The following is a 22,050-nucleotide window of genomic DNA, read 5'->3' as shown; positions in this document are numbered from 1 at the left end:
TAGTTTTTCTCTTTTTTCGATTTCTACCTCTCGAGTCTGCCAGGGATTTGTCATTCCTCCCAAAGGGATTGTCTTTTTCTGCTCGATGCGTTTTTACTGTGGGTGCCGCTTCTTTAAATCGTCTTGTATCCTGGGCTCGATATTTTTTGTGACAAAATGTTATTTTCTTTGGCGTTTACAGATCAGAAATCACGAGCCTAACTTGTTGAATTCATTCACAATAAAGGCATTTATTGATAAAATACATGCTCGCACTCGACGGGTAAAAAAAAACACGTGGCCCTTTGACTGTATTCATGCGGCCCTCAAGATGTAGTAGAACATAGACATTATTTCCGACAGCTTACAATTTAATATTGTGTTTATTATTGTATTAACTCTAAAAATATATATATATTTTTTACTTTTATGGATATTTCTTGCCCATCGAAATTATTGGCCTCATATTTAAAGAAATAATGTATTATCCCATCAGTTTCTTTTACATTAAAAGGTTTATAGAAGTATTTTGACATCGCCAGGTTAATTTTATGCTGATATTTTCAAAGTTTTTCTGTCAAATTTTTTATCTCTTCACTCGTCTCCTTTGGATTGACGGCCCCTCACAACTGTCACAGTATATAACGTGGCCCCGGAGGGAAAATTTAATTGGCCCCACCCTGCACTAAATCGTAGAAACAACACATAGAATAGCAAGAAATAAAAACTACTACTTCTACTTTGAGTGTTAAAGACTTAAGAATAAAACTACAGTAATTTCTGTTATCGCCACTGCTAACTGTAAAAGTCATTGTAGCGTAATTTTTATTTTCTCAGCTGTAAAATGTATAAACTCGTTCACAAATTCCTGATGGAATATATATTTTACACCAATTTCTGGTTAGTATAAAGAGGTTTTTATATCTTTAAGTAAACCCACTATTAGTCTTTTTTAGGACACGTACCACTTGTATTATTCCCCCAAAAAAAGGTGTCAATATATGCAGATTGTTTTGGGGGTGATTTCGACCTTTCGTTAATGTCCGAAAAAACATCCTGCCTTTCCATCTTCCCTTCTTAAATAATCTAATTCCGTCTAGTCTCGTTGGAGATCGCCCCATTAGGTGGGCACTGCCCCCTAATTAGGGCCACTTCAAGGTGTGCCACCAGTGGCCCCGCCGTGGTGGTTTCTATTTCTGGTCTGAGTCTGGCAACCGGCAGCCTCTGGGCATATAGGAGCAGACCAGCACATTAGCAGGCTAAATGAAGAGGAAAATTGGTGTAATGTCATATTAAGGATTCATCACTGTGGCCCCCCTACACCCCCTCTAATGGGTAATGAAGGGGACACACATGTCAGGCAGAGATCTCATCTACAGGGACCTCAGCTGCCGGCCCACCCCTCTTCATTACCGTCCAAACCCATGCCTGTGGCCTTTTTTATTTAACACTATTGCACTCTCTCTCTCTCTCTCTCACTGTCTGTCCATCCTTCTACCCCTCCATTTTTTCTTCCCTCTCTCTCTCGGCCGGTCACATTTCCCATGCATATAATTTGTATGTGCGACCCGACCAAATGGATTTGCCCTCGCATAAAAGATTTATTTTTTTTCTCCTCCCTTCATAAGCAAAAAAGAAACATGCGGCTTGATTGTAAAGGAGAACGTTTATTTTTTTTCACGGTGAAGAGGTGCTTCTTTTTTCTTACCGCCTCCGTCCAACGCCGGTAGCAGCAGGTGCAGGCGCCGCTCATGAATTTTGATCCGTGGCGGCGGCTGACATGATGTTTTTTCGGGGGCGCTCTCGACAGCTGATTGCAATCAATCTGGCGCATTTAGCGTTTATATATAAATATATAAATATATATATATATATGGGATCTTATATCCATACATCAGCCTCCATTCATCTTCTCTCGCATCAGCAGAAACACACAGGTGACCTTTTATTTATTTATTTTTTATTCCCTCTCAGATGAGTATCAGGGTTGTTTGTGGCACAGATAACGCTGACCAACGGCCTCGGCTCTTTTGAAATCGAGCTCATCCGTCGAAAAAAAAACACTTCACTGGTTCAGGAAAGTTCTAAAGGTAGACCGACCCTCCCCCCCCCCCGACCCCTCCCCATCCACTGGGGAAGAGGAGAGGCAAGGGATGTACTCATGTGCGAATATTAACCGCCAGCGTGTTTTGAGACACTCTTATCTAAATGAAATTGGAAAACAAGGGCAAGCGAAACATTCCTTGATATCATTTGCATTCTTAAAAAAAAATGCGACCCTAGGCTCATTATTTAAGAAAGTGTAAGCTTCTTTGGTGCCAGATCTCATTAAAGGCATCCCTGACTCCTTTGTTTACAGCCGCTAATCGAGGCATTTATCTTTATTGTGTCGAGCCCGATGTATGTTTGCTGAAATTAATACACATTTGAGCCTGGCGAGGTACGGCTGTACCAGATGGATAATTGATTTTAAAGTGAAACGGAACTATCGAGCCATAAAATAGGTGCATAAGCATGCATATTAATAAGAGCAGGAAGAGGCAGCTGCCGGAGACGGCGGCGGCGGCTCGGTTTATGTGAGTCAGAGCGAAGACAACAGTTTCTAATTCTTCTCTTTCCCGTATCATCGGCCGTAACAATATGACCAACAGCTCAGTGTATTGATACATTTTCCTGAATCTAGTAATAATTTTAAAAGTCCTTTAAAATGTACTTTAAATGTGGCAGATATTCAGCTTTGTTGTTAGTACAATACACTTGTGAAGAAGCAACTTAAGGAAAGTTTCCTCGTAAACAAACAGTAGTTTCTGCGGGTTATTTATCCTCCCAAAACACCAAACCAAAATGATAACATTCCAGGGTATTGACTCACCTGTTTTGTTAGATGTTTTTACTCAACAACAAGGGAAAACAAAATTCCATGTTTTCTACTTTTACTGTCAAAACCCAGAGAAAGAAGGGGTGAAAAATCATATTATGACAGAAACACTATTGTATAATTAAATCATTTTAAGTTATTTTTTTAAAACGTATTACTAAGCACTATTAGAATAAGCACACATATATTCAAACTCTAAAGTCAAATACAATCAATCCAAATTTAATCAATTGATTAAATTCATTAAAAAAAATTAAACATATACTTCACCTTAAACTCAACTTTAAATCCAAACCCAAGATATCAAATCAAACTATTTTATGAAATCTATTTAGAGTAAAATTCAACTTAAATATTAAATCCACACACAATGGAGTTTGGAGTTAAATTTTACTCTAAATAGATTTCGTTAAATAGTATATGTGTGCTTATTCCAATGACACGTATATTGAATTTTATTTAGAATAGATGGAAGATGCAATAATTTGCACAAAAAGTTGAAAAACAGACAAAAAAGATCATCAAAAGGTTTTATTTAGATTTGAACTACTAAAGGGAAACTTACATGTTGATTTAAGTGTCTCTTAAATTGATCTTGAACTCTATTGTATCATCAGTATGTGTCTGTTTGTACAAAACTCTCTTTTCATTAAAATATTTACATTAGAAAATGATCTTAAGCCCCGCCCACTGAAAAAAACACTTTGTTTTTCAACACCCACTCTGCTGTGATTGTTCAAACATGGAGGTTCGTCACCACGCATCATCAATCCCGGAAGTCTCCACCTCCAAAGGACTTGTTGTATGAACAAAGCAGGGCGTATTTACAGCTGGTTGGAGGAGGAGTCAAGCCTTTATAACATAATAACTCTCTCGTAACCTTTCATTTGCTAAGATTTAAGACACTTTATAAAGTGCTAAATGTGGTCATCAGTTGCACTTTAAACAATGTGACAAAATTAATTTCTTAATAATATTTCCTATGGGATGTCACAAACATTTCAACTTAGGGCACCATATATCATCAATAGGCCTCTTGTGGCCCCCAGGCCTGGTTTATAAACATGTTCCAACTTTCACACATTTATCTTATCTGTATCTGAATCTTATCTTATCTGAATTATTATTATTATCTGACATTCATTTTTACTTCGACATAAAACATATTTATTAACAACATCCATTAGCTTTGATTCCTCCACGAGAGGCAAAAGTTAATGGAATGTTTTCGTATTCATGACGGTTCTTTGTCATCGATGAAAGAATGGCAAGAATAGACACCGAAATGACAAAATAAAAACACACACACGGTTTCTGCATTTGGAGCTGTAAATATTCAGAGAGCAGCAAAAAAAATGTTTTTTGCAAGGAACCAAAGATGTAATAACTTTTTTTTCGCCGCTCCTTCCATTTCTCGATCAATTTCACATCACGTCACACATCGTGTCTTTTGAAATAACTTAAAAATAAAAAGATGCTCGATATGAAGCATCGGAATATAAGTCATTGTCTGAGGCTCCGCTGGCTTTTCGGATCTGGTCACACCAGTAAGAGGGAATCAAGAGACATAATATCCAATACCCGGTGGTCCGTGCTGGCTGACCGTTGGTTCACAACATTGTTTTCTTTTCCCCTCAACTAAACAAACAATGAAGAGGTTTTGTGAAAGCCATCCATCTGTGGCTTCCCGGTGATGACTTCTCATCAGTCGCTGATGAAGACTTTCTTATCTCCGATGTCGCCTCCATCCCGTTTTCATCCGTATCAGGTTAAGGTTCCCCCACCGCTTCTCGGAGTTGCATTTCTTTTGTCCGTGCTGGGAAGCGAGGGGCCACAAAATGCATTTTCCCATCGGGTCAGGAATAAATTGAACTTTTTCATGGACCGCAAACACTGATTAGATATTTATGACCAAGGTCAACCTTTTTCTGATTCCAGCCAGCAGCAGCTCTGAAGCATACAGAGCGTCTCTTTCACATGTTGCCGTACGTAGATTTGAAATTACTTGTCGGGAAAATCGCTGTAACTACACACACACACACACACACACGCATAATTTACACTGCAAGGTGATACAATAATTTGATTTTCTCTAATGGTTGCCATAGAAATGCAGCTCAAGTGAGTATTTTCCATGAAGATAAGCCAATGAGGACATTTGAAGAGTCTTCTCGGTGTCTTTTTTTTTTTTTGCTTTGTTCACAATGATATTGAATATCAAAAAAACAAACATTTTTCAAATATTTTTTCTTCACATGGAGGGTCAAATAAGGGAGCTGATGAAAATTTTGAAGTGATGAATTAAAATGCCAAGTCCAGCATGGCAGGGATGGTGGTTCAAGATCGAGACAACGGTAGCTCGACATTTATCACGAAATGTAAGCAGAAAATGAAAATGAAATTAATAACAAAAGTTTATAAAGTTGTTGACGACAAAGGTTAGTCCACCTTATCTGGCAGTACTGGGCCGCTGGAGCCTATCCCAGTTTCTTCTGGTGAGAGGCAAGGGACACCCTGGACAGACCACACAAAGACAGACAACCATCCACACTCATACCGACGGACAATTTTCCCCAAAGTTCTCAATCGACCTCTGTATGTTCTTGGAGTGTGGGAGGAAACTGGAGTGTCCACACAGAAAGGTCACAAGTTGGCTTCCTCCCGACCTGGAAGCGAACCGGCAACCTTCTTGTAAGGCAATTGCGCCAACTGTGCGCCTTGACACTGGAACATTTTGAAAGGTTACTAGATGACATTATATCTAATATTTGAAATCTAATAATATAAAAAAACGGACATGTTTTTTTTAAAACTTAAAGTGCCATCTAGTGGCCTTTCACAATTAGACAATGTATCATGATACAGTGATTTTAGAACTGTTCCACGAGGCCTCATCTAACCATCCCTTCTATCTGGTTTGAGGATAGATAGAAGGGATGGATAGATAGATAGATAGATGGATATATGGATGGATGGATTGATAGATATATAGATAGATGGATAGTTGGATAGATAGATGGATAGATGGATGGATAGATGGACGGATATATGAATGGATGGATGGATGGATGGATAGATGGATGGATATATGGATGGATGGATAGATATATAGATAGATGGATAGTTGAATAGATAGATGGATAGAAAATGTATAGATAGATGGATGGATAGATAGATGGATGGATAGATATATGGATATATGGATGGATGGATTGATAGATATATAGATAGATGGATAGTTGGATAGATATATGGATGGATGGATGGATAGATGATATATGGATGGATGGATGGATGGATAGATGATATATGGATGGATGGATTGATAGATAGATATATAGATAGATGGATAGTTGGATAGATAGATGGATAGATATATGGATAGATGGATGGATAGATGGACGGATATATGGATGGATGGATGGATAGATGGATGGATATATGGATGGATGGATAGGTGGATGGATGGATAGATATATAGATAGATGGATAGTTGAATAGATAGATGGATAGAAAATGTATAGATAGATGGATAGATATATGGATGGATGGATAGATGGATGTATGGATAGATGGATAGATGGATAGATGGATAGATGGATGGATGGATGGATAGATGGATGTATGGATAGATGGATGGATATATGGATAGATGGCTGGGTAGGTGGATAGATGGATAGATATATAAATATATGGATAGATGGATAGAAAGATAGATATATGGATGGATAGATAGATGGATGGATGGACAGCCTTTTAAAAGTTGCAAATCCTTTGGCTTTTTTTTTTAGTAGCTTCTGTATTATTTTTCTAACTCTTTCCCTATCTCCCGAAAAGTAACGCTGGCTCTTTTTTTTAAGTCCAATGCAAGATATCACATCAAATATTCAAAATCAAATTACATGGCCCTTTAATTTTTAATTAAAATTATTTTTCGTGGCTTTTGTATCTTACAAAACCCCCCCAGCAACGCCGGCTACTTGATATTTCTCGCCAACTGAACCCCCTCCTGTAGGCCCTGTTGCTTCGGAATCAAACGACCGTCTGATTTTTAACGATCATCTCAAGGAATTAAACCGAAAGTTCCTCTTAGCGGCTAATTTTCCGACAGATCTTTGTGTGAAGGTGGCAGCCGTCGGAAAACACAGGGAATGGAGACGTTTGCCATAATTACAGGGTTAATTATATTTATAATACCTCTGCGCTCTCACCCGCTCGCCCACCCACTTATCTCAGAAGTCTTGTTTTGTGTGTGTGTGTGTGTGTGTGTGTGTGTGTGTGTGTGTGTGTGTGTGTGTGTGTGTGTGTGTGCCCACACACCCGTTTCTCAATATGTCGCCCACAGCTGCTTCTGTCTGAAAAGTGTCCAGCTAATTAACTGGCGGGTCCGCGGTCGTAACAAGAATCATGACGGCAGATGAACGATACATCTGCCTCTCTTAAATTCGTCTAATGACGCCCCGCCATCCTCCGAGGGGCTAAGTGTGATGCTCTCGCCCACCCCGGGACACATCTGTACTCGCCGAAAAAAAAAAAAAAAAAATCACTGACATTGACCGTGAACGCTTCGATAATTACCGTGTGCTGGTGTCACTCACTCACTCGCTAGTTTTCTACTGTCTGGACTTGCTCACTTCAGGGGTATTAAAGATGACCGATCGTGGCTCCCGTTGGGGCCCCTGTTGAAGCATTGTTTAAAAAAATAGATTTAGACAAAAAATAGATCTGTGAATGATCTTAATATCTCATAGACTCCCAAACCACTTGAGTGACGGTTTTATGGTGGAGGGGACACTGAAGCAGGTCAAGGGAAAGAGGGCACTAGGAAGGTTAAAATAATTGTGTTCTAATTGATACCATATTTATTACATTCTAAATAAAGGAGATTCCCAGAATGTTTGCCCCATTTGTTCATCATTAAGGGGCCCAATTTCAATTCAATTCGTATCAAATTGAATGCATAATAAATAACGACTATTTCCATGATTTTATATCCTTTCGGCAATTGCAAGACCCCCTTAAACTACTCTCTTTTAAACCCCCCTCTCTCACTTTCTGGGTTATTTGGTTTTCAACTTATATAAAAACCCAACTCTCCTGACTCACTCAAATGTTTCAAATTTTAAAGTCTTCTCCAAGATGCACAAAGTCCCTCATCATGACCATCTTTTGAATTTATTACTTTATAAAGTTCTCACCCGTCTGAAATTTTGGCGAACAAGAGGTTACGAGAGCCATTAGGACCTAATAATGGCTTTACTCCTCCTCCAGTCAATTGTAATAATGCCCGCTTTGTTTATACAATGAGTCCCTTAAAAGTGGAGTCTTCCTGGATTGACGACACAAGGTGACCAACCTTGATGTTTGACCAATTACAAGAGAGTGGGTGTGGTTATGGTAAACAAGACTTAATCTCCAGAAGTGGGCGGGGCTTAAGCACATTTTCTAATGTACATATTTCAATGAAAAGAGAGTTTTATACAAACACACACATACTGATGATACAATAAAGGTCCAGGATCAATTTAAGACGCACTTAAATCAGAAAATTAGTCATTTAAGTAATTTCTAGTATTATCCTTTTTTTTCAGCCACTTTCGCCGGCAACATCGGGTTTTCGAGACTGTTCTCTTAAAATCTCAAATCATTTATTTACAAAGCAGCTCATTCCACCTTAGAGTGCTTATTGTGACGCTTGCAAATGAAATGGACTGTTATTGTTATTGTAACCAATAAACCAGCGGATGAACTTAAGTCTGACGCGCAGCAGATTAACACCAGGAAGCGTCAATTCAAGGTGCCTAACTGGCATCTTAAAGGGCCATAAATGTTACGAGGCCCAGTCGTAAAGATGCCAGGGTACTTTTAGTGAAATGAATTAAATGAATGAGACTGTTAAGATGCTGCCACGGCTCTGTTTATCCAAAACACTTTATTGATGGAACTTTGGCTCTCAGTCTTGCAGGTTTTCGTGTATGAGGTTCACTGTTGGATTTTCACTCTTAGTCAAATTCATATTCAGTTTTTTTTACTTGGAATTTATGTACGGTATATTGTGGTATCTTGGACGTTTTAGACTTTAACTTTACCCACTATATTCTATATATGTGAACGGAGTAACTGCAACTCAAAAGAAATTTCCTCTTGGGTATTTATATCGTATTTCTGATTCCAAAACTGTTAATGTGGAGGTCCATAGTTTTAAAAAGAGTATTGTTTTCTCTGTAATACAACCACGTTTTTTCTTCACATGTATTATTTGTAAGCCTGGAACAGTAAACAATTTTTTGTACACAGCTGTCGTAAAACAACGTATACATTTAGAAACAATGGGATAAAAAGATGCAGAGATGTATTTTTTTGCAACATACTAAATGTGGGATGGGTTGATAAGGCTTCATGAAACAGTGTTAGGACACTAGTGATGGGTTGATAAGGCTTCATGAAACAGTGTTAGGACACTAGTGATGGGTTGATAAGGCTTCATGAAACAGTGTTAGGACACTAGTGATGAGTTGATGAGGCTTCATGAAACAGTGTTAGGACACTAGTGATGAGTTGATGAGGCTTCATGAAACAGCGTTAGGACACTAGTGATGAGTTGATGAGGCTTCATGAAACAGTGTTAGGACACTAGTGATGAATTGATGAGGCTTCATGAAACAGTGTTAGGACACTAGTGATGACTTGATGAGGCTTCATGAAAAAATGTTAGGACACTAGTGATGCGTTTATGAGGCTTCATGAAACAGTGTTAGGACACTAGTGATGAGTTGATGAGGCTTCATGAAACAGTGTTAGGACACCAGTGATGGGTTGATGAGGCTTCATGAAACAGTGTTATGACACTAGTGATGCGTTGATGAGGCTTCATGAAACAGTGTTATGACACCAGTGATGAGCTGATGAAGCCTCATGAAACAGTGTTAGGACTCTAGTGATGAGTTGATGAGGCTTCATGAAACAGTCTTAGGACACTAGTCTTGAGTTGGCATCAAGAAACGACTTTATAGTGAAGACACTGTATCATGATACATTGCATTAGTGGACTTTAATTTGCCACTAGATGGCACTCCAAGTTCCGACATGATTATATAGCAAAGTGCCATCTGTACCAGGATACCGTGTTTTCACAACACAGCTGTTTCATGAAGCCTCATAAAACCATCACTAAATTACACTCTGTATTTTACAACCACTTAAACATACACGCCTCAACTAAGAGCACCACTTACCCTACTCTAAAATTGCAAAAACTGTTTCATCAAACCTCATCAACCTATCACAATTCCGGAGGAACCAAAACATTATGACCACCTGTATCAACCCGGAGTACTTGTCTGTTAACACAACTTTTTTTTTTTTCCCCCAGGTTACCCTAATATTGTGGCAACGTACGGCCGTGGATACACTGGATTTGCACCCAGCTACAGCTACCAGTTCCCCGGTGAGTTCCAAGATGCTTTAAATACCAGAGTTGCAGCTGATTTCTGTTTGGCTCTCAATCACAGTCGCGCGGCTCCGCATACACAAGTGCTCATCTATATACATGTCAGTCACCGAATAATCTGCAGGGTTATATGAAGTAACGTGTCTGGATTTCTTAACTTGCTTTCTGAAAGTGGATAGATATTGAAGTCGGTTGCCGGCTCCTTTTTTTTTTTTTTTTTGTTATCTCACGCTTGAACACAACCATGACCAAATGACAAAATGAAGGGTTAGCTTCCCATCATTCACTGCTCAGTCTATGCTAATTTGTTTGCTGTGGAGAAGGAAACTAAGCCGTGCTTTATTTATTTTTTTACGCTTGGTTAAAATGTGTTTTTTTTTTTTTTTAAATTGGGAAATTTAGTCATAAAAGTGTTTGCCGGAGACTTTAATGGAAGTGTGAATTAGAGGTGTGTCGTGCCGAGGTGAGCAGCTGCAGACGTCGGACGCCTCTGGCTGCACGCTGGCCGGCAGACATCCCTTCAATTTCATGCTTTATTTAAGGACGTTACACATACTTTGTTTGCTTTGCCAGACATCATTCCCGGCCGCTGATAAGACGGAATGGGAAATATCTGACAGCAGCTTAGATGTGTGTAATATCTTTGTGAAATGGAATCATGGAATGGGCGACAGCGGTGGTCCAGCTGAGACCACCTGCAGATCAGACATGTGTGAGATTTACACTCGGCTGCAGCTTTTGTTTGACGGGAGTTGTCGGCTGCTCGTCCAATGTTGGCCGGTCATGAGAGAGGAATGACATTTGAGGACGAAAGCACACAAGTCATCAGTTGATGCTTAGTTATTAAATGGTTAAAAAGGCTCAGGATTAAGTTTGGGTCGAGATAAGATTCAGATTCAGTTGTTTTTTTGAAAAGTTCCTGCATTTTGGGTCGAGTTCAACCAGCATTTGAGACACTTCTTTTTGTCTCTTGGCTAAAATTTTGAATTTTTGACATCTTTAAGTGTTGATTTAATTGTATCTAGAATAGATGTTGGACTCTATCGTACTCATCAGTATTTGTTTGTTCAAAACTCTCTTTTCATTGAAATATTTACATTAGAAAATGTGCTTAAGCCCCACCCACTGAAATCACTGTTTTTCTGGAGAGGAAATATTTAGTTTACCATAACCACTCTGATGTGATTCATCAAACTTCAAGGTTTGTCACCATGTGTCATCAATCCTGGAATTATCCACCTCCAAGGGACTCTTGGTAAACAAAGCAGGGTGTGATTATAGCTTGTAGCATTACTTTTTTTTTGCAGAATTCCCAAAATGTAGGAATTCCTATCCATATTTGACAACATACAAGATTATACAATCAACATAAAAATAATATAATAATACAAATTATAGTTATATTTATCATAGTTATACAACAAACAGAGTCTGATTGTGTACTTTGAGTTTTTAGTAGCTGTTAATATTTGTGTAAGGTCTCCTAGTTTCTAGTCTTTCCCAAAATCTTAACCCCCACGATCTTAATAAGTGGTATAAAATTAATAGATAAATAAAGTATTTTTTACCTGTGATGCATTTGAGAAAACATCCTACTAAAGTGTAGCTAGGTAGGTCCGTCAGGAGGTCTCCTTTGGGAAATTGTTTTTTTTCCAATTAGCCACAGCAAATGCACCAATTTTTCATAAAAAATAAATAAAAATAAAAATAAGAACAAGAACTATTAAGAGAAATAAAGAGAAAGAACAAGATGACACAATCTAAAGATTAAGAAAAATAACAAAGAAAAAAGTGTCCATGAAGGTTCTCATTCATCCAGGTCATGGTTATCCAAGAGGTTCAGAAGGGATTCAGTGTAGAGTTCTAGGAAGTAGAGGTTTTCCTACTAAAGTTTTCTTTCCATCACGATAATTCCAACATTATTATTCACTTCCTAAAAACTCCTCTCCACAACATGGGCGCTCCAGGAAGTGCAAACGTCCTATATCTCCAGTGCAGAAACATTCCTGTTTATTCTCACAATAATTCTTGTTGAACATGGATTTTTCCCATGTTTACTGGTTAGTACAAATTAAGGGATATCACCTTCCCTGAGGCAGAATGTATTATCCGGCGCATGTTCAACTCAATTTAAAGAGTTTGATAAAGCCGTATGATTAAAACAGCATCCTCTGGGCTCGCTCAACTCTTGACGGGGTAATTGGATTTTTTATTTATTTATTTATTTTTCGTATGTATGAGTCAAACACCTTATCCAAATTAAATAACCTCAGGCCAAATATTGACTAGTGTCCTCTCTCTGCAAAGATGTGCTCTTCTTGGATGAAACTATTTTCTCTTTTTTACAACAAGACGTTGTGAAACTGATGCATAAACAAAAAGACAGAATGCGTCCATGAGACGCAGTATTTCAAATCTCTGTTACAACCACAGGGGGCTGTTATTAGCGGCACAAACCTGATGACTATTGTTTGATTGTCAAATGTTTGGTCGCTGATGAAACTCAACGAAATAAACCCGCGGTTGGTGAGTGACTCGTAGATAAAAGCTTTTAAAGTGGTTTTCAATGAAGGACTAAAACAAAATGTGTCGCTACATTTATCCTGAGGGGACGTGACAAGCTACAAGAACGAGTGGACAACAACATCAAAAGGCTGTTTTCTTGAAGTTTACGAGAGACCTTGAGAACTTGTGTCGAACTAAAATAAAAAGTTATCTTTGAAACAGAATGTTGGCTCAAAGCTCAATACTAGTTCACTGTTTACTAGAATCACGCATGTACGTTTCACACAGAATTTTGGATTAAGATTATGATGAAATAAGTCATTTAGTCACAGTCTGTTTTGTCTCTTTTTAGAAGAGGGCCACGAAAATACTGGTCAACAAATACACATATATTGTTGTATCTGTGACCAAGATTATGGTAAATATGTTGGCCTTTTCGGACTTGAAAATGGAACTACCAGAGGCGATGTATTACTCTGTGAGGCTTTACTTGGCAAGGGGCCATTGTATTACTCAGTGAGGGTCTTAGTATTACTCAACGAGGTAGCAACGTATTACTCTGCTATCCAAAATAGTGCTACTCTGTGAGGTGTAGTTGTATTACTCCACGAGGGGCCGTAGTAATAATCCGCGAGGCTCCAAAGTATTTCTCCACTAGGGGCCGTAGGATTACCCCGTGAGGGGGCCAAAGTATTACTTTACGAGGGGCTGTAGTATTACCCTGTGAGGCTCCATTGTATTTCTTTGCGAGGGGCTGTAGTATTACTTGGCAAGGCAACTTAGTACTACTCCGTGAGGGGCCGTAGTATTATTTCAATACACACCTTTGTATTATTCCCCAAGGTGCTGTAGTATTACTCTGTGAAGTGCCATAGTACACACTGCGAGGGGGGTATTACTGAGCGAGGCGTCACAGTATCACTCCATTAGGCGCCATGTGAGTTGTCGTTTTATTACTCCCTGAGGGGCCATAGTATTAATCCGCAGGGTACCAAAGTATTACTCCACGAGTGGCCGTAGTGTTACTCTGCGAGCGGTCGTAGTATTAATCCTCGAGGCACCAAAGTATTTCTCCACTAAGGCCTCTAGTATTTACCTGTTAGGCGCCAAAGTATTACTCCACGAGGGGCCACAGTATTTCCCAGTGAGGCACAATTGTATTACTCCCAAGGGGCCATAGTATTATTTGAATACATGTCATTGTATTACTCCCCGAGGCACCATAGTATTACTCTATGAGGCGCCACAGTATACTCTGCGAGGGGGGTATCAGTGAACGAGGCGCTGTAGTATTAATCGACTAGGCACAGTAGTAATACTCCATGAGGCTCTGTAGTATAACTCGATGCACCATTCTATTACTCTGCTATGTGTGTTTGATAGATAACAGGAGTAAAGTATGATTAGAAAACTGCTGTAACGAGAAAAATATAGTTTTTAAGTAGTTTAAAGATGATTGAAATGTTCGCGAAAGGCAAACACAGGATGTTGAAAAAGTAAATTTTGTGAAGGATTTAGCAGGAAGAATAAAAAGCACATAAAAGGAAATGAGAAAGTGAACATTAGTGAAGAGAAAAGAGGAAAAAAAAAAGCTTTTATCTTTTAGTTTTTTAAATATCTGTTTTGAACTTGTTTAATTAATGAGCGGAGCGAGAGAGAAAGTAGTTACAAAGGAAAGAAGGAGAAGAAAGAGTAGATCAAATGAAGATAAAGCAGATAATCATATACAGTGTGTGGATGGAGTTAGCGGGTGTAAGTCCACGCCTGCTTTTCGTGATAAAAATTATACACAAACTGTGTTTGAAACTCAGTCGGGCTGTTCTTTCAAGATGCAACACTGCGATAATTCCGAGTTAACGGAGGAGAAATGACAAAACGACGAGATTGATTCTCATACTGGTGGAAATCTCGGGTGCTTAAGATGCCGATTTTTACCACGTAATTGAGATTCATCTCACTAATGCAAGTCAACAACAACTGAATGAAAACGGCATAAGAGAAACGAACGCCTGCGTGTCCGACTGATGTATTTGTTTAAAATGTATCGTCGTGCCTTGTGAGGTTCCCTTTTATTAGAGTTTTTATTGCACTCGAACATCCTGCCAGGGTTCAGGATACACTCGGAGAGACACAACTTTGATTTAATATCATATTCTTCAATAATTTCCTTTACGAGAAACTCTCGACAATAACGTTAAGTAGCTTTTGTTTTATTAGATGAAGACGAGTGTGTTTGTTCTTCAGTTAAACTTCAATGACGACTAATAATTTATTGGGTTTTTACAATAAAATAAACCATTTATAAACAAGTCACTGTCGCCCTGGTTTACAGTCGTGTCGTCGCACATGTAGACACTTATAAACACAACTGAAGACACACACCTAAACAAACACACTCACCTACATATGCACACACCCAAAAACACCGACATAAATACACACACAACCACAGAGACACAAAGAGAAACACACATACGGAAACAAATAGACACAAGCCTACAAACTCACACACCTATGCACGCATACACATACACACAGGGACGCATACATAAACACACATAAACACACACATACAAACACATATTAACTCACACACACCTACAAAAAACATGTATTACTCTGTGAGGCTTTACTTGGCAAGGGGCCATTGTATTACTCAGTGAGGGTCGTAGTATTACTCCACGAGGTAGCAACGTATTACTCTGCTATCCAAAATAGTGCTACTCTGTGAGGTGTAGTTGTATTACTCCGCGAGGGGCCGTAGTAATAATCCGCGAGGCTCCAAAGTATTTCTCCACTAGGGGCCGTAGGATTACCCAGTGAGGGGGCCAAAGTATTACTTTACGAGGGGCTGTAGTATTACCCTGTGAGGCGCCATTGTATTTCTTTGTGAGGGGCTGCAGTATTACTTCAATACACACCATTGTATTATTCCCCAAGGTGCTGTAGTATTACTCTGTGAAGTGCCATAGTACACTCTGCGAGGGGGGTATTACTGAGCGAGGCGTCATAGTATCACTCCATTAGGCGCCATGTGAGTTGTCGTTTTATTACTCCCTGAGGGGCCATAGTATTAATCCGCAGGGTACCAAAGTATTACTCCACGAGTGGCCGTAGTGTTACTCTGCGAGCGGTCGTAGTATTAATCACACCTACAAAAAACACAAATGCACACACATACAGCTATACACATTAACAGAAACGCACATAGAGCAACATACTTATACACATTAACAGACACACACACAAACACACAAACTCAATTACACACACATGCAACCACACACACACCTTTACAGAAACACACACTTACACATATGTAGACAAAACACACAGACACACACCTTCACGTGCACTCACCCAAACACAGAGACACATACACAAAAACATACACACACACATAAAAAAAAAACATTGACACAAACAGACACACACACATACAAATACATCGAAATGTGCACACTTGAACACAAATACATATACCTTTGTGTTTCAGACTATATTTAGACTCTCACACACACACAACTGAAGACACACACAACTAAACAAACACACACACCTACATATGCACACACCCAAAAACACAGACATAAATACACACACAACCACAGAGACACAAACAGAAACACAAATACGGAAACAAATAGACACAAGCCTACAAACGCACACACCTATGCACGCATACACATACACACAGGGACGCATACATAAACACACATAAACACACACATACAAACACATATTAACTCACACTCACCTACAAAAAACACAAATGCACACACGTACAGCTATACACATTAACAGAAACGCACATAGAGCAACATACTTATACACATTAACAGACACACACACAAACTCAATTACACACACATGCAACCACACACACACCTTTACAGAAACACACACTTACACAAATGTAGACAAAACACGCATACAAACGCATCTAAATGTGCACACTTGAACTATATTTAGACTCACACACACACACACCTACACAGAGACACACAAACAAACACACACTTTAACGGATACACTCACCTACACGCTGAGAAGGCGCACACACACACACACACCTAAGCCCTTAAACACACAGAGAGATACCTACACAGACGCACAAACACACTTAAACACACACAGATAGACACAGAAACACAGAGAGAGACTCACATTTACACAAGCTAACATTTTCCTCGGCATTATTTTGCAAAGAGTGACTCGTGACACGAAGACACTCTATAACTGATGACACTCGGCTCCGTCTGAACCCATTGTGACCAAATAAAATGTCACAATATTTCCTCAGATTGTGTTGATGCGCGTGCAGGAAGGAAAGTGGCGGCGGCAACGTTGTTGAATGGAAGCAGAGGTGACTCTAATGTATTCATGCGAGTGTGTGTTTGTGATGCCGGATCGTCGCCGCGAACGTTCCCGCTGTTCCCTGGATCTCTTGTTCCAGAAGACATGGAAGTTCAGATGCTTCGTCTGATGTGTTTGTACAGGTTAGGACTTGAAAAGGTAGAATATTCTTGTGAAATCAGCTTTGTTTGTTGGGCTATTGGAATAAATTCACAATACAAGGATAACGATACAATATATTGTGGTACTGTATATATTTGTAGAATGGTCGAGTACTTGACTCTGGTGTGAATTTTCAGACCACATGACTCTTGACGAAGTAGTAACTGTTTTCATTTGTTTTGAAACCAAAATATGTCCAAACATCGGCTTTAAAAGCTGCTAGAGTCCACTGTATCCTCTCGTCCTCAGACACGTGGTATTTCTATGTTCCTTTAGCTGTGGATGAAGTAATGACTGCTGCCATCTAGTGGCCGGAAGTTAAATTGCAACACAAAAATGAACTTAGGTAAATATTTGAATTTGAATGATTGTAAAATTTTATTATTTTATGTTACACACACTTTATTGAACTTTAAACCATTACAATAAAATATTTACCCAAACACATTTTTTTTTACACACATTTTATTGAAATATATAAGCGCCATGATGACAGTAAAATAGGATTAAAAAAAAAAAAAATTGGTACAGTGGTGTCGAATTATAGAGTGATATCTTAAGTGTATCAATCACAGCTTTATTTATTTTGGATTTTAAATTTCACACTGTAATTTAAAAAAAAAAAATGCTGTTTAATACCGAGGCCGTCAACCAACCAATGACCCTCTCTTCAAGCTAACTCTGCTAGCTTAGCATATTTTTTTTCCACTGTTTTTGTTTGAAAGTTAAACTATGCAGTAATCCATATGTAAGTGACTTCAATCTTTGCTTTTAATTATTTACACAAATACTTCCAAACATATCCATGTGAATCTACTAAATCAGTTTGTTCTTTGAGCAGCAAACAAACTAAACCCACGAACTTCCAACTCAACGTGTTAGCAGGTTAGCTAGCTCGCTAAATAATCCATAACGCCTGTTATTTTAGATCCACACTTTTAGATCATGTGATGCAAGTTTTTTAAGGTCTCGAAACACTATAAGGGAGAGTAATCATTCCAAACCGAACACTGAAATATTCTTTTGAAGCGAGTGCCGTCTGCGAGTATTAACTGTAGCACCTGGGGAGCGCCGGGATCTTTTAATGTCCAAAACACTGAGAGTCAGGTCACTTTGTAGCTCATTTGAATTCCGGCACCTTTCATTTTCGATAGCTCTTTGTAGCTGCGAGTCTGATAATTTAGGTCAGTATCTCTGATGTGCGTTTAATTTCCACCTCTTTGATTCTCGCCGCCGACCAGACGGCGCCGCACTGTTCAGAGAGTTATTCTTCTGTCGCACGCGCTTACGTTTCCTCTTTTTTTTCCACAAAAAAAACGTTCTACTTCGATTTCTGAGAAGACGACACAAAGAATTGAACTGAAATTGTCGAAATTGATCTCAAGAGTTGCAGTTTTGAATCCACCGGGATTATTTATTAATGATTATTAATTGACTGCCGACCTTTCCAGGGTGTCCACAATTGCTCTCTCCCAGACGACCGTTCTTCTTTCCTTATTATTGTAGAATCCTTTTATTTATATAAATAAATAGTCGTGATGGGGATTCGCCTCATTAAGCCCTGAAATTATACTGACAGAAACTAACTCAGTCCATTAAAATTTAGCAAAATATTCTCCTGAATAATGCTGGCAGAATATGACCCAGACTGTATTTTTACCGAAACACGTTTTGAGTCATATTTGTTATTATATATAAATCTGTTTTATATTTTTTACTTCATCCATCGCACCTGTATCAGATAAAACCTTCACACATACTGAACCCTATCTAATTATTGTATCCGTTTTTTGAGTCACAAACCATTTTTTTAATACAAATGTGACCCCAAGATTCAGATTTAAATCCGGGTAAACCTAAAGATTAACATCTCCCTGAAAATGGATTGATTTAAAAGTCATATAAAAGCAATATTGTGTTCATTAAAGCTCAACTTATTCAACTAATATGTATTCGTCAAGATGGATGGATGGATGGATGTAAAGATGGATTGATGGATGGATGTAAAGATGGATTGATGGATGGATGGATGGATGGATGGATGGATGGATGGATGGATGGATGGATGGATGGATGGATGGATGGATGGATGGATGGATGGATGGATGGATGGATGGATGGATGGATGGATGGATGGATGGATTGATGGACAGACAGATGTAAAGATGGATGGATGGATGGATGGATGGATGGATTGGATGGATGTAAAGATGGATGTAAAGATGGATGTAAAGATGGATTGATGGATGGATGGATGGATGGATGGACGGACAGATGTAAAGATGGATGGATGATTGGATGATTGGATGGATGGATTGATGGACAGACAGATGTAAAGATGGATGGATGGATAGATTGATGATTGGATGGATGGACGGATGGATGGATGGACGGATGGACGGACGGATGGACGGATTGATGGATGGATGGATGGATGGACGGACGGATGGATGGATGGATGGATGGATGGATGGATGGATGGATGGACGGACGGATGGATGGATGGATGGACGGACGGACGGACGGACGGATGGATGGATGGATGGACGGATGGATGGATGGATGGATGGATGGATGGACGGACGGACGGACGGATGGATGGATGGATGGAGTTCATAGCAGACGATAGTTTCATGAAAACAGGAACAAAGGTCAAATAAAGAAGAAAGTGCAAGGGATGACAAAGTGCAAATGTAAGGAACATAGATCAAAGGAACTAACAAAAATAAAGGATACAAAGATTAACATAGAATAGAAAAATGTTTCAAATGTGTTCATTAATAAAAACAATTATACATTTGGCCATTTTTGTTTTGTAATTGTCAGTCTGTGTTTAGGATTTTAAAAAGTATTGTTAAAGCGATTAACTATGACATTTAAATTAAACTTTTATGAGATATTTTTTCCTTTTATCTTAATATTTGTTCAAACAAACACAAACCCTTCGAAGCACTTTCATGGACTCTATGGTTGACTTTTAAATTCAAAATCTATTTTTTTTTTTTCAAATAGTATCCTAAATGATGGAGTAACAACGTCAGTACATGTATTTTTATTTACTAAAAACTGCCTCAATTGTTCCCCAGAATAGCTTCATGAAGAAACACTAAATAAAACATGATTTAAGAAAAAAACACACATTAGTCAAACAACAAAGGGAAAAAAAGGCAGAAGTTACAAATGAATGTATTTCCAAAAAGCATCATCTGAAAACGAAGCCTGTGGGGGGAAGTCATTCCATTTCCAAATTGCATGTGAGGTTTTTATTTCTTCTCTTTATATTTGCACATTTTAAAATATTCCTCTCCTGGCAACCCTGTTTAATATTTCCTCCCCTTCCTTCTATCTTGTGTTGCTAATTTTAACACAAAAGTTCCAGTGATGGCTTCGGGGCAACTTCAATTTCTAATAATTTATTAGTGTTTAATGTGAACTCAACGGTATTTTCCTTTTATTTTTCGGCAGTTTTAATGGACATTCGCGGTATTGTTGTGTTACAGTCGTTCTCGGGTTTTTTTCAAACTAAAAGACGTGTATTGAAATGCAAATGTCATTCTACGCTTATGTACATTGTCGCCGACGCCGCTGGAGTGAACATAAAGACGTGTCGCTATTGTGCGCTTAATGTACACACACACCGTTGTGCGTCTTTGTCCGCCCGTGGAAATATAATTAGAAAAAAAAAAAAGGGGGGAAACGGAATCACGGGTTAAACACATGAGAAGAGTCTATTTATGCAGTTATTGTATTATCCGTCGACGAGTATTTTCCTGTCGTGATTGCACACGTGCGTCAGATTGACATTCACGCCGAGCCGTGAAGAATGAAAAAGTGAGTTCCCTCCTTCCTTTTTTTTTTTTTGTTACCCCCGTGCGACTCCCTGCCTGGAGCCTCCCCCGACACAAATGACCGTTATGGCTCCATTAGGGGGCAGCGACTACTAGCATGTCATTATGCTACGCTGGGAAAAAGAGAGGGAAAAAAAAAAAAGAAAGGGATGAAGACGTTCCCATCAGGGGGAGAGACGCAGATTGAACGAGGGAAAGACATAACACTCCGTCATTCCCGGCGACTTCAGATGTCATGGCAGACAAACAGTGGTACGAGTCCCTCGACTCACCCTCTTAGGAGAATGAAGGTAAAGATGATGAAGTGCACGTTTAGCCGCGACCGTTAGCATATACTCTTGATTCATTTTAGTAGCTGCCGTCACCATATATACTCGGCGACCGCTGCTCAAACGGTACCTACGTTTTTTTATTCCCATCCACTTCCTGCCGGCACAGAATATAAACTCACCTGATTTCAACTGAATGTACTGCATTCATGTGGAATACTTGATGTGTACAGTCGTGAAGAAAATATTCAACCAGGCTTGTTTTGCTCGTAAACAACAGAGAAAAACATGGAATTCATTGTACAGTACATTGTCGTAGCTATTGGTGTAAGAACGTAAATTGTTATTATTATAAAAAACATGTAATATATTCATCAGCTCTTAAATAACTCTTATTTTAATCTTCATATTTCACCAAACAAATGTTGTACTATTGTTTTCCTCTTAAAACTGTAGAGTAGATATGGAGAAAGTGTGGGGGCCACTTGGGGGCCTTGACTGTATTTATGTGGTCCGCATGATGTCAGAGTAGAAATGTGACGGCAAACCATTTTATTTTATATTTATTATTATATTAGCTCTAAATATGACTTGCTTACGATC

General features: G+C 38.9%; 1 protein-coding gene across 10 annotated transcripts in view; it reads left to right on the top strand.

The window, feature by feature from the left end:
- Positions 1-22,050, top strand: part of msi2b (musashi RNA-binding protein 2b) — a 392,013-nt gene that overhangs the window by 303,404 nt on the left and 66,559 nt on the right. For all 10 annotated transcript variants that reach the window (XM_087806755.1, XM_087806751.1, XM_087806760.1 and 7 more), the window contains exon 10: positions 10,230-10,304. In XM_087806755.1, the coding sequence (XP_087662881.1) occupies positions 10,230-10,304 (75 nt within the window). The remainder of the gene's footprint in view (positions 1-10,229; positions 10,305-22,050) is intronic.

This window comes from Callionymus lyra, chromosome 14, assembly GCF_982586985.1.
Source record: "Callionymus lyra chromosome 14, fCalLyr1.hap1.1, whole genome shotgun sequence".
In the NCBI taxonomy this organism is placed as follows: domain Eukaryota; kingdom Metazoa; phylum Chordata; class Actinopteri; order Syngnathiformes; family Callionymidae; genus Callionymus; species Callionymus lyra.
This window is presented reverse-complemented; position numbering and strand designations above follow the sequence as displayed.